The following is a 27,086-nucleotide window of genomic DNA, read 5'->3' as shown; positions in this document are numbered from 1 at the left end:
ATGTGTGACTGTTTCCACCTGGCCTTCCCCAACTGGCACGCCTCTCCAGGGACGGGTGGGCATTGCTCTCGCTCTCCTTCACTATCTCTGTATATCTACCCTTTCCTCCTCTCTGACACTCTCTCTGCCTCTGCTGTTTTTCCCCTGAACAATTCACTGATTCAGCAGCAGGGTTCAGTAGTGCAGTGGGAGAGATTAAGTGTGTGTGTGTGTGTGTGTGTGAGAGAGAGAGAGAGAGGGGGAGAGAGAGAGAGAGAGAGTGTAAGGAGGCTGGTGCTGGTGCTGATGCTGTGCTACTGACCTGCAGTGAGCACTGGGTGTGTCTGCAGTGTGGAGGGAGTGTGAGGAGATGTCATCCTCCCAGGCGCCTCTGCACTCGTTTGTTTTCCTCCTTGTGCGAATCTGAAGCAGATGGATGTCGATGCTAAAAGACACACAGACACGGTTAGAGTAGCGGTTCAGCAAAGCCAAAATCATGTGTACAGACTTCTAAAGGTAATAGCAAAAGTGTAGGAAATAACTTTCTAGGATGAAAATGCACAAAACCTCAGCTCTAATTTGCTCACAGTTGGAACTATCCCCATTGAAAAGCCTTGTGTGAAGGAGGGAGGCACTACTAGTCTACTAGCCCATGGAAAACTAAAATTTCTAAAAAGTTCTGGATACTAAAAACTGTAAAACTTCCCTGAAATTCAAATCTTATTGTCTGATTTCCTGCACACAGAGCCGAGAAACACTGTGATGTGCGGTCTTCCTCTTCATGATACATAACTTTTATTAATTTTCATATTTATAAATGCAGGTTTTTAGGGGAATCAGATGCAGCCACCTGGTTGGGAATTAGGTAGGACAAATGAAGATAAGGAGGGTTCATTCCCAGTTATTCATTTTATATCGTTTTCTTCATAGTTACAAAAAATGGAGGTTGAAATTGTGTCTGTATACTTCAGTATTATCTACACTCAAATATACAAGTTAGTTATCATGTATGCGGTCAGGGGAACGTAGTTCTGCGGTTTGTGTAAAATTCATTAGCTTCAAGCCATATCAGTGCTAAATTCCTCAAATTCCACAGACTCCAGGATGAATATAAGTGTTAGTACTCTTTGTGAGATTTGGAAAGTGGATAAAAAGGTTACACTTTAAGTAAATCACGAGTTTTATTTCCTGGAAATGAATGTAAAGTCAACCCTTTTAGTTTGAACTATAAGAAATAGTTATTGTGGCTTCAACAAGGCTTACATTTTGCTTCCGTGTTTGTGTTGTCGCTTTCATTTCATTTACATTTACTGTTGCTGCTTGTGGACATTGTATGCACTGCTTCAATTGAATTCAATGGATATTTCCCGGCACCTGAACAACATTTTCAGTGTTTTTCTGTTGGAAATCATAACATTTTTGGCTTACTAAATTGCTGTGTCACCCACATGGCATGTAGACAATATACAGTACAAGGAGAAAGCGACAGAGATGCTTACATAAATTCCAAATTTGTTTCATGAAACAACCTGGGTAAACTGAATTACTACCTGGTACTGGTGAGAAAAGCATCTTGAAATATTTTGTATATTGTAGGCCTATATTATTAGTATACATCACAGTATCAGGGCAGCATGTTTACAGTATGAAGGAGGTGAATATCAGCATCCAGTACTGTAACATCCTCTGTTACGAGCAGAAGCCGCATATTTGGTTATTTAATAATTTCAAAATAACACTGTATTTGATGTTGTCCCATGTTGAAGTACAAGATGATGTTTTTGCAGTTTTCCATAATTCTGCACGTTCACTAGTGTCTGCCTTTAATTAAATCTGCCTCAAGATTTAGAGAAGTTTGTGTTTCTCTGAGAGGCTGGAGGCAAAGCTCAAGGTCAGATGGAGAGAGGGAGAGAGAGAGAGAGAGAGAGAGAGAGAGAGCAAGAGAGAGAGAGACAGAGAGACAGAGAGACAGAGAGAGGGAGACAGAGAGCTTACTGCTGGGAAGTGATCCATTATAAACCATCAGTATCAGTCTGAAGAATCCTGCTCTTAAATCAATATCATGCCACTTAAACATATTTGTGTAGCTGCTATCGCTCAGTGCAGACCTGGATCAAAAAGCATGCTAGTAAATCTGAGCATTTGTTTTAACCCACTTGGAGTACCAGATGGGTGGTTTTTGCCATATAGGATAAAACAACAAACACGATCAAAGTATGTGTCAATTTAGAATACTTTTGTGTAATTGAAAGTAGGGTTTGACCGATATGGTTTTTGAAGGCCGATAATGATACCAAAATGTTTAGATTGAAGTCGTCCATAGCTGACATTTAGTGCCGATGTTCAATATTTGTATAATTTTCATGCCAAAAAAATCAAGTTTTCAGTGTTTGCCTGGAATTGTATTCTCGTCAGGGTGGAAAAGCCTCTGAAACAGCATTCAGACCATCATGGGACACTAAAACTCTCCACTGAAAACCCAGATTGATGAAACTCTTTTAGTGTCAGCAGCTCTTTAAGGCAGAGTGACCCACACCAACTATTCAATTGTAGAGAAACTCTGGGATACATTACTGCCTTTAAATTAAGAATTAATATACAAAAAACATAATTGAACATTACATGATTAATTACATGAATAAATGAGAAAATAAAATTTGACTTCAGGTTTTCCAGACTGTTGCTCTGTAGGTATCATACCAGTAGAGGACGATACTGATCGGCTGATATCCAATATTTGATAACAGGCCAATATCAGCCTGATATATCGGTTTAACCCTACTGACAACTAACCCAATACAATCTGAATTACCCTGCGGTGTTATCTCAGCCATCTGGTGCTCCAAGCAGCGTAAAACAAACACGAACAAGTATTTGCAAATACAATTTGACCTAGGTGTGGCTTGTTGACCTCACATAATAATGTTTCGATTAAATTTTGGTGTAAGGGTATGTGTCGTGGGAATAAGGGCAGATTAAGATCCGAATTCCACAACTATGATGAAACTCCCTGTACATTCGTTCCAGATTAATAGATTGAAAGCATGCGCCTTCGCAGTCCCATGTTCACATAATCCATGCAGAAAATCTAATTCTGGTTTTTCCCTTCGCTCAAATCTTATTATAATTTGGATACAAACAAACTGGCCTCCAGTGAAAGGAGCCTGTGTCTGTCACACAAAAAAAATGGGAAGAATCCAAATCCTGGCTCCCTGTAAACGGAGCAGAAGTAATCAACTGTATTATATTAGTTTAGCGAACAGGCGAGCTGCAGGGAGCCTTCCAGGTGCTGCTAAACAGGGAAACACACCAACTGGGGCAGAGCTCGTTACGTAAGAAGAGAGTTGAGGAAAAGTAACTTTGGTATCAAATACACAGTAAGGATTTTCGGTCAAATCTACAAACTGATCTAGGTTTCTGCGATTAGAAAGATCTTTTAGTTTCTAACAGATCTGATGATTTTAATGAATGTCAACAAAACCAATCACATGAGGTTCAGTCTCACAGCATCATGTAAGCACAGATGAGTTTGACTGTCCAGCTGTGTTGTTTGAAAGCAGTAAGTCACAGACCGAGCGGTTTGTTGGCCTCATTCCTCGTCAAGTTAGCACAAGAGGCCCAGCAGTGAGGGATGAGCCACACCCCGATACAATGCTGCAGTGCCACCCAAATATGATTCATGCAGGATTTGCACCACAAAAGACTTCAGGATCTACTGCTACTGTGTTTTGAGCTCTCACAGCAGAGATCGAAATAGGCTGACATCTTAATAAGCTTAAACACTTAAAATTATGTTTTTTGCTTCTTCTTCACACCAGAGATCAAAATAGGCCGTCATCTTAATAAGCTTAAACACTTAAAATTTGGTTTTTTGCTTCTCCTTTTTTTTGTATCAAGTTTGGGGTTTTTTTCATGTGAGGGATGTAGGTACCTTGACAATGACAAGATAGGCCTATTTGCACAAAAAAGAAAAAAAATCCCAAAACTCACTTAAAATAATTTACAGGTTAAATAATAGACTATCTTAAAACAAAACAAGCACAAATAAAATTAAATAAATAAGTAATAAATATATATATATTTATATTAAAGGTTTTGCTTTTAGCATTCATACATTTTGGGTAATATTGTGTTTAAATGCCTGCACAATATTGCATTTAAGAATGTATTAGAAGGCTAGGAGGCGACTATGAATATTTAGGCTATGATATCTAATCTATGATAACAAATTAAACAAGGACATGGTTTTACTGTGTATGTGATTTTATTTTGACAGTATTGGTGACCAGTGAGAGTTGTTATCGAGCCTCTGCAGCGCCCACATGACAAATATTTGAGAAAGGAGTTTCTGCATGCGCAGTGCCAGTTGTTGGGGCAGGAATACTGGACACCCACGTGAACAAAGTGGTGTATAACATGAAATATATCATCCAGTCCTGTCAAGCAGGGACTGAATCCTTATACTCCATAAAGCTAACTGTACACACTGACTACATCTATCACTACTACAGTGTCTGTGTGCTGCAGACATGGCACATGACACTTTTCAGCCAGAGGGACGCAGGCACTCCAGTCGCCCTAATTTAATTAATATATCTCATTCTGTTAAAAATAACTTCCCAATGGCACACTGGACCGTCACTCACTCCAGTTCACAGAACAGCTGAAACCATGCAGTTTGAACACACATAGTTACAGAATCCTGAATGTATATATGTACATACGCAGCCTCACAACATTTTGTGAAACGAGCACAACCTCTGAAACGTGGATTACGTTGTATAGACTCATATTATGTGAAGATTACATTTCTCCGCCACGAAAGGATTATTTGACAATAGCACAAACTGGACACTCCATTTTCAATTGTTTGTCATGTGAAAAAGTTAGCTAATAGTTAAGTTTAGGCAACAGAAACAACTCTTGTTAAGGATAGGGTTATGTTTAGGCATCTAAAACAATTCGGTTAAGGTTGGGGTAAAGTGAGGTTTTGGCCAATGTGAAATAAAACCTTCCACAGAAAATGTTAACTTCCCTCCCAGTACAAAACGTCTTATCATGAGTTAGTAATCGAACCCGGGTCGTCTGAGTTGAAGGTAAATGTCTCCGCCCATCCGCCCCCCCACACCCTTACTTTCCACCATCAAACTACTTCCTGGTATTAGTCGTGTCTCCTCCACCTAATGCTTTCATGGTGGGGAAATGCAATTCTCACTTTTCGTGCACAGAGAATGTTAATCTTTTTGCATTTTAAGACCAGGCTGATGTGAAAATGATATGATCCTGAATTCTGACCACAATCCATAATATGTTTAAAAAAAAATATATAACCCTAATACATCCATGAGTTGGAAATGTCCCATCATTTTTAAGAGTGCATATTATAGTCCACGAGACACAACAGAAATAGCAAAAAGAAATAAGAAACCAGGGAAATAAGATAATAAATTGCTCTGTATTCAATTGCATTCAAATCAGGAACACTTAATTCAGTTAGTGAATGACGCAACTTCAAGCAAGGTAACACAGCGACTTAAAAGTAGGCTGAAAGTGTCCCGCCTTCTTTGTCCATTAGAGGCTGAACAAATCACTTTAGCCACTTTGGCAGCAGCACTCAAACCTGTAGAATATAAATGGAGTTTGGACGACGTGACACCAACACCTAGCTTTATTTCCAAGGGATAGAAAACAACAGCAGGTAGGTGAGCTGTTTGTGTAATTTTCAAAGAATGGCCTCTAAAATTGTCTCTAACCTCTAAAAAAAGTGTTGCTGTTAGTCATACCTGCTCTGAAAGAGAACCAAGGCTATGATTGTATGGTTAGGATTTGTACAACACTTGACTTGACGGCGTAGGCAGCTGAAATGTAAAGACTTCTGATTATTCTGTTTCACAACGTGTCTAGACTGTGGCTTGCCAGAGAGTAATCATCAGACTTCACAGTGTGAATTCTGTATTCTGTGTTCTCTAATTTTATTTCTAATTCTCCCATGTCAGCTGAATGTGTTCTGTACTTATGAGAGTGCAGTTTGTGTTTTCGGGAATTTGTCAGTGTCAGTAAGGAGAACGCAAAGTTAATGTGATTTGAAGATTTCTTGAACTCTCCTGAACCCACCGACTTGCTGAGGCAACACCACACCCTGATACAGTGGGATGTTTTTACACTAGAAATCTCCTGCTTTAATGGACTTACACAGGCACACAAAGCATTTCCCAACACATTTTATACACTGCAAGGTGGGGGAGAATTAGTTTTGCAGCTGTGGCACTATGGCATATTCAATACATGAATATGAGCATATTGTAGGATTCCTATGTAGCTTCAATTTCAAAATTCCATACTTTTTCCAGACCTGAATTTCTTAATTTGATGTGAAGAGTTTGGTGTTCAGCGTGATTTATGCAGATAGTCATCTTGACCTAACAAACTATTCCATATCACTCTACAGATGAAGATTATTCTTCACAGCGACAAATATCAGAATGTGCGAGATGACAGGGGCCAGAAAAACGTTTTGTCTGCAATAGAAATAAAATTATCCTCTTTAAAAGGCTATTTTTGGTGAATGGTACCCCATTTTTTTCAACTGACAGGATGACGCACCAACAGGTCTGAGCTCAGTGGTCTCTTGATGATCTTTATTAGCTGATGGGGGGTCTTACACCACAGAAAATGCATAGTCGTATGCAGTGTTGGGGTCGTTACTCAAAAAAAAGTAATGTATTACACATTACTCGTTACTTTTAAAAAAAAGAATGCATTACTTTACTTATTCACTCCCTGTAGAAAGTAATTCGTTACACTACTCATTACATTACTTTTTCGTTACTCCGCAACATCGCCTGAGATGCATTGTCATGTTAACAATATAACGTTAAACCTTACATATGCCCACATATCAGCACAAATCCCTATCCTAATAAGGAGGACATACACAAGATCTTTCTTTTATGCTCTTTAACACCACAAAGCCGACAGCAAAGTTGGTGAAAACCAGCCCAAAGAGAACTTCACAGAAAAATGTTGTGGCGAGAACAAGACTCAGTTGCCTAGCAGAACTTTACCGTCACATTCTTGTCCTTTCGCGCAACAAATTTTAATGTGCATACCTCCACCCCTCGAAAGTTGTAGACCGCTCTGCCATTTTTGTCCTCTCTCCCGCACAAACTGTCTCTAGCCAAAGTCACACGAGAGGTCAGAAGTTGTTGCGCAAGCGTGCATGAAAAGGCACGTTTGATGATTTTTTTCTATCCGCCCAGATAATCCTGCAGATTCCAGATCCCAGATCCTGCAGATAATTGAAGAATTTATGTAACGCAAGTAATTGTTTGATTAGTAACTGTAATGTTACTACTGAATTTAGGAACCGTAACGCATTAAATTACTGCGTTACAGACAAATGTAATGTGATTACAGTAATGCGTTACTTTGTAACGCGTTACCCCCAACACTGGTCGTATAAATTTCACACCTTATTAGGACCCAGAAATTACCAAATTCATTTTCCATCCCTTTTTCCAGCCTTTCTAAGCCTGTGTAGGAAACCTTGACATTGGGCTTCACATCAAAATGGCTTGATAGCAGGGATAGTTTAAAATGGAAACATACTGAAGTGAGATTAAGTATCAGAGCTGGTAATAATAATAATAATCGCATTCAGAGCCAGACTTTCCCTTTTCTACTGCCTTCGAGGTCGAGCTCAGTAGCTGTGGAGTCAAATCTCAGGATCGATACGCTGGATCACTTAACAGACGACGGAGGAAGCGGCTCCCTTGGGGAATTATTGCCAGGAAGAACTCTAAATAGTCTCATCATCGGCTCCAGTGTCTCTCAGAGCCTCAAAACAACTGCCAGGAGTCAGGGAGGAGACAGGGAGGATGTTTCAGCTTACTGTGCAGAATATAGAAGTACTGTAGATAAACACCGGTGTTTCATTCCTGTTTGTGTGCATTTAAATTTGGGTTTTCTATATTCCATTCATTTACGCGTGGCAATAGCACTAAAACATCTGTCTGATTGAGATAACTTTACAGAAGGTACTTTAGATGCTACTGTAATTTATTAAAATACAAAAAAAAATACAAATACATCAAGCTGAATACATTTGCTTTGTTTGATTTTTGTCTGATTTTTTGTTAAATGCTTCAGTGAAAAGCTACATGTAGCATTATTTGTTGCTTTGCAGTTAAGTGGAATTTGCTGATCTGTGACGGGCGCTGCTAAAATAAACTAATGCAATTTTCCATTTAGCTAAGCATCAGCATGCAACATATTGGTAAAATAGAGTTATTTACTAAAATGTCATTAAATGCATTAATGTTAAGAATGTCTGTTTTCTCTGTTATTGCCGAACAGGAGCTGGCCGGAGGCTGAGGGGAGCAGAGCCTGGTGCAGAGGCCGATTCAGTGAGTGACATGACTTGAACTTTTTAATTGACATCTTTTAGTTGGTTTTATTCACCAGCAACTAATGTTTGGAAAATGTTTCTGTATTGGCAATTCAGTTAACTGAAAAATGGTATGTTAATAATGTTAACACTAATCATTTTAACCAATCAATACTGCTAATCATAAGTTAGCTCCTTAAGTGTTTATAGGCCTACTTCTGTTTATACGTATGCATAAAGCAAATGTTACAACATTCTTAAATATATATATATTTGCTTATATTTGTCTATACTTACATATGTAACAAATGTTTCATATTTATTAATCCATATTTAAGCAAGAAAATGAGACTGTTCATAACATCTGTCAATAACAATTGTAAGTAAATCCATAAATGTTAGTAATTCCCATACTTCCGACTTTTACAGTCTAATGTGTTGAAATTGCAGCATATGTTTACATAGCCATACATTTGTTTATTCTGATTTATTGCTTTTACTGTTTCATTATTTTATTTTTTCTACTGTTTTAGTGCTTATTTTTAGATTATATTTTTGCGCTTATGTTCTATTTCCTTTCCCCCCGCTGAATTCTCTTATTTTGCTGCTACAACGACCTAATTTCCCCATAGGGATCCATTAAGTTTCATCTTATCTTATCTTATTTCATCTTATCTTACCTTTTATCATTTTGTCTTATCTTAACAAGCAGTTGTTGGTACCTGTATTTGCACCTGTATTGACTGATCAATTTAAGGCAGGTTTTCAAGCTGTAAAGGCTTCATTGAGTTGATCTGGTGTAATGAGCAAACATCATTCTTTGAGAAAACATCAACAACATATGTTATGGAAATAAACAACAGGCAGTGTAACTGTTTAGTAACCATGTATCTACACTCCAGACATGTGACGAACCATCTCAGTTCATAGAGGGAGAGAGACCGCGTCCTCAAGGATCGTCCCCTGTTGAGGAGTATCCCGAAACTGAAAAATACACAGACAGTGATAAGGAGGTACAGAGCACCACCTCATCAATGATTCATCTGTCTCTTTTGGAGAGGCAGAAGAATAATAAAGTTAGAGAAGTAAGCTTGTGACCAAAAGGTTACTGAATTTAACTCATGGAATTTTGGCACAAGAGGGGAGTCAAAACAAATCTGATTCCAGACCCTGTACTTGTTTACGCTCTTTGCTGTTATTTACCTTCACTGGTGTTCACATAACTTAAGAAAACAAGAAGAAATAGCTGAATATGAGCATCAGTGCAGAGTCGCTTCATTTTGTTATGCTAGGCTTTCCAAGCATGAGGAACTGCTGGCTATCAGATGTCAAAATCCGTCTCTTTAGACCAGTGGTTCTCAAAGTGGGGTCCGGGGACCCCCAGGGGTCCTTGAGGGGGTTCAAGGGGGTCCCCAGCAAAAAGGGGAATCATTTATTTTCACTAGAATTCCATCCATAAGTAGCACAATGACAGAATGTATGACTATTTTGGTCATGGGTTTCATACACTTTCTGTAATAAAACATCTAAAAGCAAAAATCTTACCAGATGGGGGACTCTGGGACAAAATCTTATCAAATGGGGGTCCGTGGTCTAATTTGTGTCAGTTTAGGGGTCCTTGACGTGAAAAAGTTTGAGAACCACTGCTTTAGACCCATAAATCCTTGCGTTTTGGGATCATTTCCTGTAGTTGGCTTGGATTACGTTCTCACTCCTAATAAACCACAAAGAAGTAAAAGTTTGAGTTTGAATAAACCGCTTGAAACATGCTTGGTGTTGACACGCCCTCTATCCCCAATTGCCCCAGTAGACCAAACAGTATAAGACTGGTGTTTTACTGGGCAGCCCCCATGTATGAATATGTGTATGCATATAACCCTCCCCTCTTCATGCAACTAATCCCTGAGCCTGTTGCTAGAAATTAAAATGTCTTTGTCAACTTGCCTATTTAAATAACGGTTCATCTCTGACTGCAATTTTTGACGAGTATTATGTTTGGCCAGAATTAAAAGTTTTATGGTGTTTCTTTTAGGGTGAAGTGGAGCATGACCCACTCCACAAAGGTGGGAGTAGAAAGAAAGGTAAAAAGTCTGGGCTTGGGTCATTGTTTGACAAGCGCTCAACTCCAAAGATGAGTAAACTGAAGGTGCGACATTCCCACATTATCTTCTCCATAGTTGTGAATCCCTTCAAGTTCTGTTGCAGCAGGGAATAACATGGCTCAAGGTAAAGACTGTGCTTTCTCTTTTGACGTATTGGCAGGAGGTTCACAGCCCGGAGTCAGGGGTGATCGTGAACACAGCAAAAGATGGATGTTCAGAGGGTCTTGTTTTCAGTGGAGGGGGAAAAGACGGACTCTTCATTAAGGAAGTGGTGCCAGAGTCACCTGCCTCAAAAAATCTCAGCGTGAAAGAAGGTAAGCTAATGCTTGAAAAACGGTGATAGTGACAAATGTTTTCAATGACAGAGTGTAAACTAAACCTACTGTAACCATTCTAAGTGAGAAATATGGGGAAACTGATAAATCAAACAAGCCTACGATACACATGCTGCCCTTACAAATGATGCACTGCCCCCTTTGGGCCATTGGAAAATCTCATGAGACAAGCTTGTATGTCCTCTGATGAATGTCATATGTGTATAACATTTTCTCTTGTTTACATAGGTGATCAGATTCTGAGTGCCACTGTGTATTTTGACAATGTGACATACGACGATGCCATTCAGATTCTGGAACATGCTCAGGCTTACAAAGTGAAGCTCTGCCTGAAGCGCCAGCCAGACATCACTGAGAGTGAACCAGTCTTCCAACCTGAAGTCATCCCGGTAACTATTCTTAAGTTCTCTCTGACTCTTTGTGATAAGTAGTCTTAGGGCTAAAACTGACATTCCACTTTTTTGTTGCTGAACAGGAGGAAGAGGACTTCTCTTCGCAGATGAGGGAGCAAGGAAAAACAAAAAGGCATGGTGATGCTCGCATTTCATGGCCAAAGTTTCCCTCATTCGGCAAAGGACGGAAGTCCCACTTTACAAGGTCTCACAGTTCCTCAGAGGCTGATGAGCAGAGGAAGCTGGAGCTGAGTCCCACCACAAGTGACACAGAGTCGCCAATAAAATCTCAAGACGCTCTCAAGGGCAAGAAAAGACATAAGGTAAAGCTTTCTGTTCTGAGGAAGAGGGGCCGCATAAGCTCATCTGAAGACCAGGAAACAGACTCACCAACAACTGGACCTATCAATGGAGTTGGACAAACACAGGGAGCATCAGACATACATTCACCTGAGTGCCTTGAAAGCCCCTCAGGAGAAAGACCCCAAGTTTATGTGACTGAACCTGGAAGCATTCAACACAAGGTAGAACTTATCAGTCTAGATAGCACTCTGAAAACAGCAGATCTAACAGTGGCTCTGGCAGATCAAGGAAGTCCCTCTGGTGGGAAGAAAAAGAAGAAGAAAGAAAAGTCTGAATTAAAAATGAGAATTATGGGGAAAGACAAATCACACAAGCAAGATGTAAAACCAAAATCCTCACCAAAAAGACTGCAAACACTGGGGGCAAGTATTGAAATAACAGATCCAACGGAAAATGAAAAATCAGCTGTCATCCCAAGTATTGTGTCGCACATGGATGCCAACACCCAAGTAACTAACAATGAGAGTGCCAGTGTAATCTCTGCCAAACCTGTGCCAACAGAGATGGAAATAAGTGTTCCTAAGGTCGATCTTTCCCTTGACATGTCTGACGTAGGACTTATAAGAAAATCTCCACAGAAAGGCAAAGAAAAAACGCAGAAATTATCAATGGACATTAAGCAAAAAACAGACACAAAGACAAGCCCGACATTCAAATTGCCTAAAATAGGCTTCACTGACATTGCCATGGAAGACACTATACAAAAAATTGATGTAAATGTTGAAGAATGCACAACAAAAATAAAGCATCTTACGACTGAGGGTACAGGAGTGAAGGAAGATCCTTATGAAAGACTGTCAGAAAGCAGTCTTTCCAAAACACAACTTCCCAAACGTGAGGATATTGAGATACCAGGTATGGAGGATTTACCATCTATGAGGACCACAACCAAAAGAATTAAAGAACCTAAAGCTGTTTTAACCGGACATGTTGAAGAAATTCAAGCTGAAACTGTACAAATGTCAATTGATGTTGACAGTGTCAAAGAGGCAGTTTCAAAATTGCCTGGATATAAGCTGCCTAAAGTTGACATGTCAGGAGTACTGATTCCTGAAGAAATTACTGTTATAGACGCAAATGCACAGAGAATATCAGTGAAAACACAAGTGACCCCTACAAAAGTCCTAGATATCAAAACAAAACAAGAGGCACATTTCACTACGTTTGACATAAATGCCTCTCCAGAAATCTCCAGGACCTCAGTCAAACTGCCAAAGATCAAACCTGTTGATTTAAGTTGCCAAGAACCTATAAGTGAGACCAAAGTAGAAGTTAAAGTTAAAAAGGATTACAAATTCGAGGCAAAGCAAAGTGACCACGAAGTCAAAACTGAGCTCAATAAACAAGAGAATATTAAAATACCTGGAAAGGAAAGTAGACAAGAAGCAACCAATCTTCAGGCACAGGTAATTGGGAAAACAGAAATAGAGGGCATCCAATCTGCATATGAATCTGCAGATATCACAGAACAAAACAAAGTAATAACCGGTAAAATGGTTACACTCAGCCCTAAGGAATCAGACAAAAAATCAAAGAAGGCAAAGATAACAATGCCTAGCTTTGGGATTGCAAAGCCAGATATAAGATTCCCTGACATTGGTATTAACCTGCCTAAACGAAATCTCTCTGAACAAAAAGATGATAAATTACAACAAGAAATGAAAAAGTCAAAAACTGAACCAGGACTCACTGAAGACTCTTTATCCTTAAAGTCAGTGCCGCAGTCCTTAACAGCAGATGCTTCACTAAGTGTTGATGTATCACTGCCATTTGAAAAGATGAAACCCGCCGGCTCTGAAAATCAGGATATATTACTGCAAAAGGACATAGAGATGGAAGTCCCAGGGAATGAAGATCAAACGAAAGATGTTGAACTGAAAGATGCTGATGGCTCACCATCAAGATTTAAATTGCCAACATTCAAACTGCCGAAATTTGGAGCAACTACTCCAAACATCACTGCAGATGTACCTGATGTAGAGAAGGATATAAACATTGATAGAGCTGAGGTCAAAATTTCCAAAAAGGGGGCGACAATGGACATTACAGAACCCAGCATTGACATTGAGGTTCCATCTATAGATGTGAAAAGTAAAGGACCTGAAGGTGAGGGAAAAGGGAGCAAGTTTAAAATGCCAAATCTCGGCATCTCTGTGCCAAAAGTAAAAGGACCTGGAATCGACTTAAGCATTTCAAATAAAGATGTAGATGTCACATTAACAGAAGCTAAAGCAGAGATCAAAGTCCCTGATTTTGAAGTAAAAGAAACTTCAGCTGCCATTACAGTGCCAGAGACACCCACTTTAGAAGCTGATGCTAAGTTGAAAAAGTCATGGTTTGCAATGCCCAAATTTTCCTTTGCAAAACCAAGAGTTAAAGAGCCTGAAGTTGAGGCCAGTCTATCAGAAGTGGATGTTTCTCTTCCACAGGTTAAGGTGGAGGTGAAAAGACCTGAAGTGGAAATGAAAGCTCCTGAGGCTGAAGTTGAATTTGATGGGCAAGGAAGCAAGTTTAATATACCAAAGTTTGGCATCTTGTTACCAAAAGTAAAAGGGCCTGAATTTGATTTAAGCTTGACTAAGAAAAATGTAGATAACACATTACCAGAAGCTGAAGCTGAAGTCCAACTCCCTGATGTTGAAGTCAAAGAACATTCTTCTAAAGTGGAAATGAAAGCCCCTGAGATTGAAGCTCATTTAAAAGATGTTGACGGATCACCATCCAAATTTAAGGTGCCAACATTCAAACTGCCGAAATTTGGAGTTGGCTCTCCGCATATCACTGTAGAAGTATCTGACATGGACAAGGATATCAAAATTGATGAAGCTGATATGAAAATTCCAAAAGAGGGAGCCACAGTTGATATTAAGGCTCCCAGCATTGACATTGAAGGCGGGGCTATAGATCTGAAAACTACAGGAACTGAACTTGAGGGAAGAGAAAGCAAGTTTAAAATGCCAAATCTAGGTTTATCTATGCCAAAGGTTAAAGGGCCTCAAATTGATTTAACATTATCAAAGAAAGATGTAGATGTCACACTACCAGAGGCTAAAGTTGAGGTCAAACTCCCAGAAGCCCCTGAAATTGATGTCAGTCTTCCAAAAGCAGATGTTTCTGTTCCAGAAGGAAAGCTGGAGGTGAAAAAACCTGATATGGAAATGAAAGCTCCTGAACTTGATGGACAGGGAAGCAAGTTTAAAATGCCCAACTTAGGCATCTCATTATCAAAGGCAAAAGGGCCTAAAATTGATGTAAGCTCATTAGGCAAAGAAGCAGATGTCACACTACCAGAACCAAAAGCAGAAATCCAACTCGCTAATGTTGAAGTCAAAGACCCTTCCGCTAAAATTGAAATTGAAGGTCCTGAGATCAAAGTTCCAGGAAAGAATATTGAAGCATCACCATTAAAATTTAAAATGCCAACATTCAAACTACCTAGATTTGGTGCTGCTACTCCACATGTGACTGCAGAAGTACCTGATATGGACAAGGATATCAAAATTGATGGAGCTGAGATAAACATTTCTCAGGAGGGGCCTGCAGCACCCAGAATTGGCATTGAGAGTCCAGCTATAGATGTGACAACAACAGAAACAGACCTTAGGGGTAAAGGACGGAAGTTTAAAATGCCAAATCTTGACATTTCTATGCCAAAGGTTAAAGGACCTGAAACAGATTTCAGCTTACCAAAGACAAATGTAGATGTCACACTACCAGAAGCTAAAGCAGAGGTCCAACTACCAGAGGTTGAAGTCAAAGAGCCTTTGATGGGGGAGCAGCCTGGTGTTGAGTTTGATGCAAAACTGAAAAAGCCAAGGTTTTCATTGCCCAGATTTTCATTTTCAAAAACAAATGTTAAAGCTCCTGAAGTTGATGTCAACCTTCCAGATGTGGATGTTTCTCTTCCAGAGGCAAAGGTGGAGGTGAAAGAACCTGAAGTGGAAATTAAGCCACTAGAAAGCGAAATAGAAACTGATGGGCAAGGAAGCAAGTTTAAAATGCCAAAATTTGGAATCTCATTGCCAAAAGTAAAAGGACCTGAAATTGACTTAAGCTTACCAAAGAAAGATGTAGATGTCACACTACCAGAAGCTAAAGCTGAAGTTCGACTCCCTGATGTTGAACTAAAAGAACCTTCTGCTAAAGTGGAAATTAAAGCCCCAGAGATTGAGGTTCAAGGAAAAGATGTTGAAGGATCACCATCAAAATTTAAAATGCCAACATTCAAATTGCCTAAATTTGGAGCTGCTACTCCAAGTGTCACTGCAGAAGTGCCTGAATTGGAGAGAGAAGTTAACATCGCTGGACCTGAACTGAAAATACCTAAAGAGGGAGTTGCAGCTGACATTACAGCACCATCTCTAGATGTGAAAACTACAGGAACTGAACTTGAGGGAAAAGGAGGCAAGTTTAAAATGCCAACTTTTGGCATCTCTATGCCAAAAGTTAAAGGACCTGAAATTGATTTAAGCTTATCAAAGAAAGATGTAGATGTCACATTACCAGAAGCCAAAGCTGAAGTCAAACTCCCTGATGTTGACATCAAAGAACCTTCAGGTGCCATTTCAATACCAGACACACCTACAATAGAGGTTGATGCCAAGTTGAAAAAGCCAAGCTGGTCATTGCCAAGTTTTTCATTTTCAAAGACAGGCAGTAAAGCCCCTGATATTGATGTCAATCTTGAAGTCCCAGAAGTTGATGTTACATTGCCAGAGGCTAAAACAGAAGTATGTCTTCCAGATGTGGAAGTCAAAGAATCCTCAGGTGCTATTTCAATAGAGGGGCCACCTGCCACAGAGTTTGATGCCAAATTTAAGAAGCCAAGGTTTTCTTTACCCAGATTTTCATTTTCAAAGCCAAGCATTAAAGAACCTGAAACTGATGTCAATCTCCCAGATGTAGATGTTTCTCTTCCAGAAGGAACGTTGGAGGTCAAACAACCTGAAGTGGAACTGAAGCCATCAGAAAGTCAAGTAGAATTTGATGGGCAGGGAAGCAAGTTCAAAATGCCAAAGTTTGGAATCTCACTGCCAAAAGTAACAGGACCTGAAATTGATTTAAGCTTATCAAAGAAAGATGTAGATGTCAAACTACCAGAAGCTAAAACAGGAGTCCAACTTGCTGATGTTAAACTAAAAGAACCTTCAGCAAAAGTGGAAATTAAAGCCCCAGAGATTGAGGTTCAAGGAAAAGATGTTGAAGGATCACCATCAAAATATAAAATGCCAACATTCAAATTACCTAAATTTGGAGCTGCTACTCCAAGTGTCACTGCAGAAGTGCCTGAACTGGAGAAAGAAGTTAACATCGCTGGACCTGAACTGAAAATACCTAAAGAGGGAGTTGCAGTTGACATTACAGCACCATCTCTAGATGTGAAAACTACAGGAACTGAACTTGAAGGAAAAGGAGGCAAGTTTAAAATGCCAAAGTTTGGAATCTCACTACCAAAAGTAACAGGACCTGAAATTGATTTAAGCTTATCAAAGAAAGATGTAGACGTCAAACTACCAGAAGCTAAAACAGAAGTCCAACTCGCTGATGTTAAACTAAAAGAACCTTCAGCAAAAATGGAAATTAAAGCCCCAGAGATTGAGGTTCAAGGAAAAGATGTTGAAGGATCACCATCAAAATTTAAAATGCCAACATTCAAATTACCTAAATTTGGAGCTGCTACTCCAAATGTCACTGTAGAAGTGCCTGAACTGGAGAAAGAAGTTAACATCGCTGGACCTGAACTGAAGATACCTAAAGAGGGAGTTGCAGTTGACATTACAGCACCATCTCTAGATGTGAAAACTACAGGAACTGAACTTGAGGGAAAAGGAGGCAAGTTTAAAATGCCAACTTTTGGCATCTCTATGCCAAAAGTTAAAGGACCTGAAATTGATTTAAGCTTATCAAAGAAAGATGTAGATGTTACAGTACCAGAGGCTAAAACAGGAGTCCAACTTGCTGATGTTAAACTAAAAGAACCTTCTGCTAAAGTGGAAATTAAAGCCCCAGAGATTGAGGTTCAAGTAAAAGATGTTGAAGGATCACCATCAAAATTTAAAATGCCAACATTCAAATTCCCTAAATTTGGAGCTGCTACTCCAAATGTCAGTGTGGAAGTACCTGAAATCGACAAAGAAATGAAAATTGATGGAGCAGAGCTGAAAAAACCTAAAGGCGGAGTTGCAGTTGATATTACAGCACCCAGCATTGGCATTGAAGGCCCATCTCTAGATGTGAAAACTACAGGAACTGAACTGGAGGGAAAAGGAAGCAAGTTTAAAATGCCAAAGTTTGGAATCTCACTGCCAAAAGTAGCAGGACCTGAAATTGATTTAAGCTTATCAAAGAAAGATGTAGACGTCAAACTACCAGAAGCTAAAACAGGAGTCCAATTCGCTGATGTTAAACTAAAAGAACCTTCTGCAAAAGTGGAAATTAAAGCCCCAGAGATTGAGGTTCAAGGAAAAGATGTTGAAGGATCACCATCAAAATATAAAATGCCAACATTCAAATTACCTAAATTTGGAGCTGCTACTCCAAGTGTCACTGCAGAAGTGCCTGAACTGGAGAAAGAAGTTAACATCGCTGGACCTGAACTGAAAATACCTAAAGAGGGAGTTGCAGTTGACATTACAGCACCATCTCTAGATGTGAAAACTACAGGAACTGAACTTGAAGGAAAAGGAGGCAAGTTTAAAATGCCAAAGTTTGGAATCTCACTGCCAAAAGTAACAGGACCTGAAATTGATTTAAGCTTATCAAAGAAAGATGTAGACGTCAAACTACCAGACGCTAAAACAGGAGTCCAACTCGCTGATGTTAAACTAAAAGAACCTTCAGCAAAAGTGGAAATTAAAGCCCCAGAGATTGAGGTTCAAGGAAAAGATGTTGAAGGATCACCATCAAAATTTAAAATGCCAACATTCAAATTACCTAAATTTGGAGCTGCTACTCCAAGTGTCACTGCAGAAGTGCCTGAATTGGAGAGAGAAGTTAACATCACTGGACCTGAACTGAAAATACCTAAAGAGGGAGTTGCAGCTGACATTACAGCACCATCTCTAGATGTGAAAACTACAGGAACTGAACTTGAGGGAAAAGGAGGCAAGTTTAAAATGCCAACTTTTGGCATCTCTATGCCAAAAGTTAAAGGACCTGAAATTGATTTAAGCTTATCAAAGAAAGATGTAGATGTCACATTACCAGAAGCCAAAGCTGAAGTCAAACTCCCAGATGTTGACATCAAAGAACCTTCAGGTGCCATTTCAATACCAGACGCACCTACAATAGAGGTTGATGCCAAGCTGAAAAAGCCAAGCTGGTCATTGCCAAGACTTTCATTTGCAAAGACAGGTGGTAAAGCCCCTGATGTTGATGTCAACCTTGAAGCCCCTGAAGTTGATGTTACATTGGCAGAGGCCAAAACAGAAGTCTGTCTTCCAAATGTTGAAGTCAAAGAACCTTCAGGTGTCATTTCAATGGAAGAGCCACCTGCTGCAGAACTTGAGGCCAAATTGAAAAAGCCAAGGTTTTCATTACCCAGATTTTCGTTTTCAAAGCCAAGTGTTAAAGAGCCTGAAATCAATGTCGACCTTCCAGACGTTGATGTTTCTCTTCCAGAGGGAAGGGTGGAGGTCAAAAAACCTGAAATGGAAATTAAAGCTCCTGAATTTGAAGCTGAACATGATGGCCAAGGAAGCAAGTTTAAAATGCCAAAGTTTGGCATCTCTTTACCAAAAGTAAAGGGGCCTGAATATGATTTAAGCTCATCAAAGAAAGACATAGACATCACACTACCAGAACTTAAAGCAGAGGTCCAACTCCCTAATGTTGAAGTCAAAAAATCTTCTTCTAAAGTGGAAATTAAAGCCCCTGAGATTGAAGCTCAGTTAAAAGATGTTGAAGGATCACCATCAAAATTTAAAATGCCAACATTCAAAATGCCTAAATTTGGAGCTGCTACCTTAGCTACTACTGTTGAAGTACCTGATGTGGACAAAGAAATTGAAATTGATGCAGCTGAGTTTAAAATTCCTAAAGAGGGAGCTGCCGTGGGCATTACAACACCCAGCACTGAGATTGAAGGCCCATCCATTGATGTGAAAACTGCAGGAGATGAACTTGAGGGAAAAGGAATCAAGTTTAAAATGCCAAATTTTGGCATCTCTATGCCAAAAGTAAAAGGACCAGAAATTGATGTAAGCTTATCAAAGAAAGACATAGGTGTCACAATACCAGAAACTAAAGCTGAAGTCAAACTCCCCGATGTTGAAGTCAAAGGGACCTCTGCAACCATTTCAGCACCAGACACGCCTACAATAGAGGTTGATGCCAAATTGAAATCGCCAAGCTGGTCATTGCCAAGATTTTCATTTTCAAAGCCAAGTGTTAAAGCCCCTGATGTTGATGTCAACATTGCAGTCCCAGAAGTTGATGTTACATTACCAGAGGCCAAAACTGAAGTTCATCTTCCAGATCTTCCAGAAGTCAAAGAACCTTCAGCTGCCATTTCAATAGAGGAGCCATCTCCGGTAGACATTGATACCAAATTGAGAAAGCCAAAGTTTTCATTACCCAGATTTTCATTTTCAAAGCCAAGTGTTAAAGAACCTGAAGTTAATCTGCCAGTGGTGGATGTATCTCTTCCAGAAGGAAAGGTGGAGGTCAAACAGCCTGAAGTGGAAATTAAAGCTCCTGAGATTGAGGCTGAACTTGATGGACAAGGAAGCAAGTTTAAAATGCCAAAGTTTGGCATTTCATTACCAAAGGTAAAAGGGCCTGAAATTGATTTGAGCTTGTCAAAGAAAGATGCAGACATCACACTACCAGAAGCTAAAGCAGAAGTTCAGTTTCCTGATTTTGAACTACAAGAACCTTCTGCTAAATTTGAAATCAAAGCCCCAGAGAGTGAAGTTCAACTGAAGGACGTTGAAGGATCACCATCAAAATTTAAAATGCCAACAATCAAATTTCCCAAATTTGGAATTGGTTCTCAAAATGTGACTGCAGAAGTACCCGATATGGACAAAGATATAAAAACTCAAGGAGTTGACATGAAAATTCCTAAAGATGGAGCTACGATTGATATCACAACACCAAGGTTTGACATTGAAGGTCCATCTGTAGACGTGAAAACTACAGGAATTGAATTTGAGGGAAAGGGAAAAGGAAGTACGTTTAAAATGCCAAATCTAGGCATCACTATGCCAAAGGTTAAAGGGCCTGAAATTGATTTAAGCTTATCAAAGAAAGATGTAGATATCACATTACCAGAAGCTAAAGCAGAAGTCAAACTCCCAGATGTTGAAGTCAAAGAGCAAACGGGCGCCATTTCAATAGAGGAGCCACCTGTTATAGAGCTTGACGCTAAACTGAAAAAGCCAAGATTTTCATTGCCCAGATTTTCATTTTCAAAGCAAAGCGTTAAAGAGCCTGAAATTGATATCAACCTGCCAGGGGTGGATGTTTCTCTTCCAGAAGGACAAGTGGAGGTTAAAGAACCTGAAGTAGAATTTAAACCACCAGAGACTGAAGTCCACTTAAAAGATGTTGAAGGATCACCATCAAAGTTTAAAATGCCAACATTTAAACTACCTAAATTTGGAGCTGCTACTCCAGATGTTACTGCTGAAGTACCTGAACTGGTCAAAGATGTTAACATTGATGGAGCCGAGCTGAAAATACCTAAAGGGGGAGCTGCAGCTGACATTACAACATCCGGCATTGGCACTGAAGGCCCAACTATAGATGTGAAAGCTACAGGAATTGAACTTGAGGGAAAAGGAGACAAGTTTAAAATGCCAAATCTTGGGATCTCCATGCCAACAGTAAAAGGACCTGAAATTGATTTAAGCTTATCAAATAAAGATGCAAATGTTACACTACCAGAAGCTAAAGCCACGGTCAAAGTCCCTGATGTTGAAGTAAGAGAGCCTTCTGCTAGCATTTCAGTACCAGAGGCACCTACAACAGAGGTTGATGCCAAGTTGAAAAAGCCAAGGTTTTCATTACCAAGGTTTTCATTTTCAAAGCCAAGTGTTAAAGAACCTGAAGTTGATGTCAGTCTTCCAAAAGTAAATGATAGTCTACCAGAAGGAATGGTGGTAGTTAAACAACCTGAAGCAGAAATTAAAGCTCCTGAGATCGAAGTTCAACTGAAAGATGTTGAAGGATCACCATCAAAATTTAAAACACCAACATTCAAACTGCCTAAATTTGGAGTAGCTTCTCCAGATGCCACTGTAGAAGTACCTGAAGTGCACAAGGATTTCAACATGGATGGTTCTGAGCTGAAAATTCCTAAAGAGGATGTTGCAGTCGAGATTAAAGTTCCATCTGTTGATATTAAAGCAGATGTCTCCAACACTGATTATGCTAAACAAGAAACAGCAACATTAGAATCTGACGCACCAAAGACTGAGGCTGACCTTGGCTCTCCAAGTAAATTCAAACTACCAACATTTAAAATGCCACGGCTCAGTTTTTCAAAACCCAGACCTGAAGATGAATATGTCCCTGTTGACACTGAATGGGAACACAATCAGTTGGAAATTGAAGTTGAGCCACAAGGACTGGGGAAATCACCCAAACAGACATTAACATCATTTGGGGAGATCCTCAAGAGCATTGATGTTGAATTTGATGTTCCAACAAAGGAAGTGGAAGAACAGCTTACACCCTCAAAGGAGGTCCAAAGACCAGATGAACTAAATGTTCAGCTCATTACTGAAACTCAACATGTACAGAAAGAGGATGACATGACAGAAATAAAAAGCAAACCGAAATTCAAATTTCCCAGGCTGAGTTTTAGTCGGTCACCGGAGGAAACTGAGATAGCAGATAGCACAAATGTGGCAGAGACAACGGGAAGTGGAAAGAAGTTGGAGACAAAGGAAAAGGATACAAATATCAAGCAAGAGCCTGTCAAAAGTCCTGAGAGGGTAGGCTGGTTGAGATTCCCCAAATTTGGATTGTCTTCTCCATCAGAACCTGCCAAGATTTCCGAACAAAAGGAGCACGAGAGTGAAAAGAGCCCGGAGGACGTTAGCACAACTTGCTCAGTCCAGTCATCCGACGCCTTTGCCGATGTTAGCTCTACAGTGACAAGTGAACAACTTGGCCTGTCCCTATCCTCACCAACCAAGGTAACTGTGAAATACTCTGATCCTAATGCCGCTATGGGGCTCGGAGAGGTGCATAGTAATGTCATTACTTCCACCACAAGAACTGAGCGGATCTCAGTTGAGCCCAACTTGCCTGAGAAAGTCACCATTCTGTCCTCTGAAGGTTCATCTTCATCAGCAGACACTCTCAAACTGGAATCTAGAAAAATTCATGTCATTACATCAAATATACAAGCAACCCCAGAAGCGCAGCATGCCAAGCTACTAACCGATTTCCAAGTCCAATCCGCTGGAGGCCTGCCCCTAAATTTAGAGACCAGTGAAGCTACATACAAAACACAGAGTGGCAAGAAAATGGTGGTTGAGAGGCATGTAGTCAGGCAAATGTCGAGTGAAAACAGTGAAACAGTTGTCATAACTAAAAAAACGACACACGTATTTGGCGTAGACTCCGCTGAACCCATTTCAGGTGAAACAGCATCATCTATTCAACGGCTGAGAGATTCTGTGCACACTGAGAAAATGAAGTTTTTTGATGGAGCTAAGAAGTAAGAAAACTTCTTGTGAACAGGGGATGAAGTTAAATTTCTCATCGACCAGCCTCAGTGGCTAGTGGGTTCAGAATTTCACTGGCCAATTAAGTGGTGGGATAGAAAAGTGAGACTGAAAAAAGTTTGGCAACCTGACAAAATGGCTAGCAGAATTAGCAGACTTACCAACCACAGGATAACATTTGTTGGTGTGGATGTTGGATAGCGCTAACTTCAAGCTTTGGTTGCATGTTGTAGACCTGTAAAGAGAGGAAAGATCTATATAATTCACACTGAAAATGTGATCAAGTTGTAAATATACAGTGTAATCGAGTGCCCTTATAGCATTCATGACAGGGCTTCACGAAATATCCTTGCTTATGGTACAGAGCTAAAGTAAGCCATGTCTCTCAATAATAACAAAACCTTGGTTACTTTACGGTCTTTAAAGCGGAACATTGATCAGAGTTAACTGTGTTCTTAATTTCATGAGATCATTTTAATCAGCTACACATTCTGATCACAAAGATTGATGTAAAATCTTCTATCACTGTTACTGACATTCCGAAAAATGTTTACAATAATTTCACTGTAAAGACGAGAGCAGAGGACACCTATACTGTGCAGTATATGACCAAAAATGCATATGTACATGTATCACCAAGATTCTTGTTGCTGTTGCTAAAATGCAGAGAAATAATAGCAGTGCAATACTCTAATGAAATGCTTATCAAATACAGCAAAGTGTGTTGCTGCAACTATATTTTTATTAATACTTTGCTTACAATTTTATTTGCTACAATAAAAACCTATCAACAGTATAATATTCTCTTTCAGTGTACAAAGTGGGAACATTGAACTGGCTGTGTAAATAGCTTTTAATGACCTCTGGAGTTTCTTTGATTATTGCTCCTATTTGTATTCTGATGTAAGCTTAAGTCAATGTGTTTGCAAAGTTATACACAATAAATAAATCGTATTAAATGCAATACTGTTTGTTAAGCTGATGATGACAGTGATGCGCTGTGTTTTAGATAACCTCACCTCTGCTAGGCCAGTGGTTCTCAACCTTTTTGGCTCGTGGTGACCCCTTAAAAGAGAGATGACCACTCATGACCCCCTGTCACAGGCTGTATGCAGAGTGGTGAAAACTCCAGCAACACTTGTAGTATATAGAACAACTTTCTTGTTAGACCAACGCGTTTCGGCTTGTGGCCTGACCCCGATGAAGGCCACAAGCCGAAACGCGTTGGTCTAACAATAAAGTTGTTCTATATACTACAAGTGTTGCTGGAGTTTTGACCTTTTTAGACCTTTTTCCCTTCTCCGTGCACCTTGGAAGTAGGTGAAGTTGTGCCAGAAACCCCTACTCTTATGCAGAGTGGTGAACAAGGAATGATTTTCAGGTGGTCTCATTTGATTTAGTATCAGAGGAGACCTAGAGGCTTTTAAACTATTCAGTATTTCACAAGAAAAAAAAAGAAAAAAATCGAGAAAAATCAGAAAAAATAGATATGATAATAATGATTTGTATAGTAGAAATATGTATTTTCTTTCCTGTTCTATAAATGATGTCACGGCCGTTTGGAGGGTCCCGGCCCCCAGGTTGAGAACCACTGTGCAACATTACAGTGGTAGTACGTGCAGTTCACCACTAAGGGGAGACAGAGCTCAGCTGTACCTGAACCACCGCCAGCAGTCCTCCTGTTTTAGGATAACCAGGATGAAATACAGTATCTTATAATGGACATTATAATCCAGTTTTGACAGACTTATCAATAATATGGAGGATCCCTTCACTAACTCTACCGAAATGTTACTACAAAATCTGGATATTTTAGCTGTTTAACTAGCAATACAATACAATCTTCAGCTGCTCAGTCAGGGAACGTTTGTATTTCAGTTAATGTGCTGCCTTCAAGTGCTCCTCGTAAGCTCCAATTTCCGACACCCCAAGTCGTAAGTAGGAGGACGTTGCAAGTGCTTTTGGTTGGAGATAAAAACCAAAATGGACGCTGCAACAAGTGTTTTTATGGTGGCTGGTGTTTTGTTTTAGAAATCACACACAGCACAGAGCTACTTTGTGCTTTAGCAGCAGAATAAAGGGGAGAACATGCGCATCAGGTACAATAACTGATGCTTTAATTCATTTAAAATGCGTGACAAATAAAATGTATAGAGAGCAAATAGAAACGCACACGCCAAACTTTCCAGTGTTTATACGTGTTGATTGATTCGTGACAATGATTTGGAGATTAGAAGTGTCGATTGGAGTGTTTTTTGTTCACTCATAGAGCTGATATGGCTCTGGGCGTGTCTTCAAAACACGTCAAAACTACAGAAATGTAACTCTGATGAGGGGAGGGGGGGCTTATATAAACACTGGCATAGTGCTAATTTTTACACGCATGGCAGTACTGATTATTTACATAGAATTCCAAAAAAAATAGCATATAATAATAAAAATAAAATTAAAAAAAAAACGTTTTTAACCGTTGTTGGCACGGCTTATAGCCTATGTTATCTGCCACCTAAATATCAAATCGTATCAATTCGGATATCATAGAAAATCTCGACTTCCCCCACTTTTCTTGGGTCGTTTGGGTCGTTCATGCGCACGCCCCCTCGCAATGCCAGTGTTTCCGACAAATGCCTGAAGGCAGCACCGGTCCCCACTCACTGCGCAGACTCGAACACTTGGATGCGAGCGGCAACTTCACGGGAGCCTCTCGCGCCCAGCCAGCCGAGCGAGCCGCCTGTCGCCCACAACACTCCGCGTCTGTGACATGAAGCAGGAGCGCGCGGCGACCAGCCAGCACTGAGATACTGGATCTGCCTCCGAGGTTTGAACTGCAAACAGGTAGAGGGGATTTATCCGCCATTTGAAGCTACTGTAAATAAAAAATACATGTTTTTTCTGATTAGTGAAGCTATAAAAAACTGCTGTTATTCATCTTACACTTGAAATTAACTGAATGACTAATCGGTTTACCAATTAAAACTCATCTCTCAGATGATTAGGAGGTTTTATGAAACGTGTAAAACCTCTTTGCCGTGGGCTGTTTCTGGGCTGATGATGCTCAGTGTGTGGGATTGAGGGCAGAAAGCACTGATTTAGCCTGGAGTGAGCAGTGTGTAGTGTAGTGGGAGCTGTGTTTTATACTGCTTATATATTACAGCTGCTGTCACCTGCAGTAAACAGGCTACCTGTTGTGTGTGTGACCCAGGTAAAGCATGTGATCCAAATACATAACCTATAACAGGTGTAATAATAACTGATTCTGTGCCATAAAAAAAAATACATAAACTAGGTCAAAATTAATACAAAGCACAAACGGGAATCAATTAGAACAAGGAATATAGGAAAAATCAAATAAAAAGAATCAATGTCCAGTGAAATATTATACAAAGCTTTGCTGTAAAAAGGGGGAATATCACAAAATTTCGTCATGAATTTTCACAAAATTTCATCATTCAAATAATTACACGCTCCAGGACAGCACTTCCAAAATATGTTCATGTCAAGCTGCCCAGTTTGATTTATCTGAGGGGCTGAGAAGATTTTTTTTTTTTTTTTTGCTGCTGCTGGATATGATTTAGTGCAGAAGTGGAAAACGGTCTGTACTGTAGGTGGGGAGAGAACATCCTCTCACTCTCCTGTCTCCAAAATGAAATAGTGGAATTAAACTAGTCCTCAGTTTGCTTTGGGACCCCCCCCCCCCCCGGCACCTCTTCAAGGACCCCGTGCAGGTCCCCGGACCCCACTTTGGGAACCCGCTGCCCTTAAAGTGAACAGTCACCACAAATCTCATGTGGATAGAGAAGAGAGCAGGTTCGGTCTGATGTTATTCACTAGAAATCACACGGAAAGGATGG

The 27,086-nt window shown here is 39.9% G+C and overlaps 1 protein-coding gene across 1 annotated transcript; it reads left to right on the top strand.

Annotated features, from left to right (window-relative positions):
- Positions 1-24,055, top strand: LOC139666182 (neuroblast differentiation-associated protein AHNAK-like). The gene is made up of 10 exons (XM_071545312.1): positions 1-55; positions 8,338-8,384; positions 9,268-9,378; positions 10,398-10,511; positions 10,628-10,781; positions 11,031-11,191; positions 11,278-12,963; positions 13,270-20,865; positions 21,049-22,269; positions 22,417-24,055. Exons 1-10 carry the CDS (start codon positions 1-3, stop codon positions 23,230-23,232), a joined length of 11,961 nt encoding a protein of 3,986 aa, XP_071401413.1. The 3' UTR covers positions 23,233-24,055.
- The last annotated feature ends 3,031 nt before the right edge of the window (positions 24,056-27,086 follow it).

Source organism: Centroberyx affinis, unplaced genomic scaffold, assembly GCF_046629955.1.
Source record: "Centroberyx affinis isolate AG114_WGS23_722 - 3 ecotype Tasmania unplaced genomic scaffold, CSIRO-AGI_Caff_v1 ptg004854l_1, whole genome shotgun sequence".
In the NCBI taxonomy this organism is placed as follows: domain Eukaryota; kingdom Metazoa; phylum Chordata; class Actinopteri; order Beryciformes; family Berycidae; genus Centroberyx; species Centroberyx affinis.
This window is presented reverse-complemented; position numbering and strand designations above follow the sequence as displayed.

What these genes read in the sequence shown, in the direction of transcription:
- LOC139666182 (XM_071545312.1), top strand. Translation starts at nt 1, where the DNA reads ATGTGTGACTGTTTCCACCTGGCCTTCCCCAACTGGCACGCCTCTCCA. An exon ending in ACACAGACAGTGATAAGGAG is followed by an intron (nt 9,379 to 10,397) that starts GTACAGAGCACC and finishes TGTTTCTTTTAG; the next exon opens with GGTGAAGTGGAGCATGACCC. An exon ending in TCCAACCTGAAGTCATCCCG is followed by an intron (nt 11,192 to 11,277) that starts GTAACTATTCTT and finishes GTTGCTGAACAG; the next exon opens with GAGGAAGAGGACTTCTCTTC.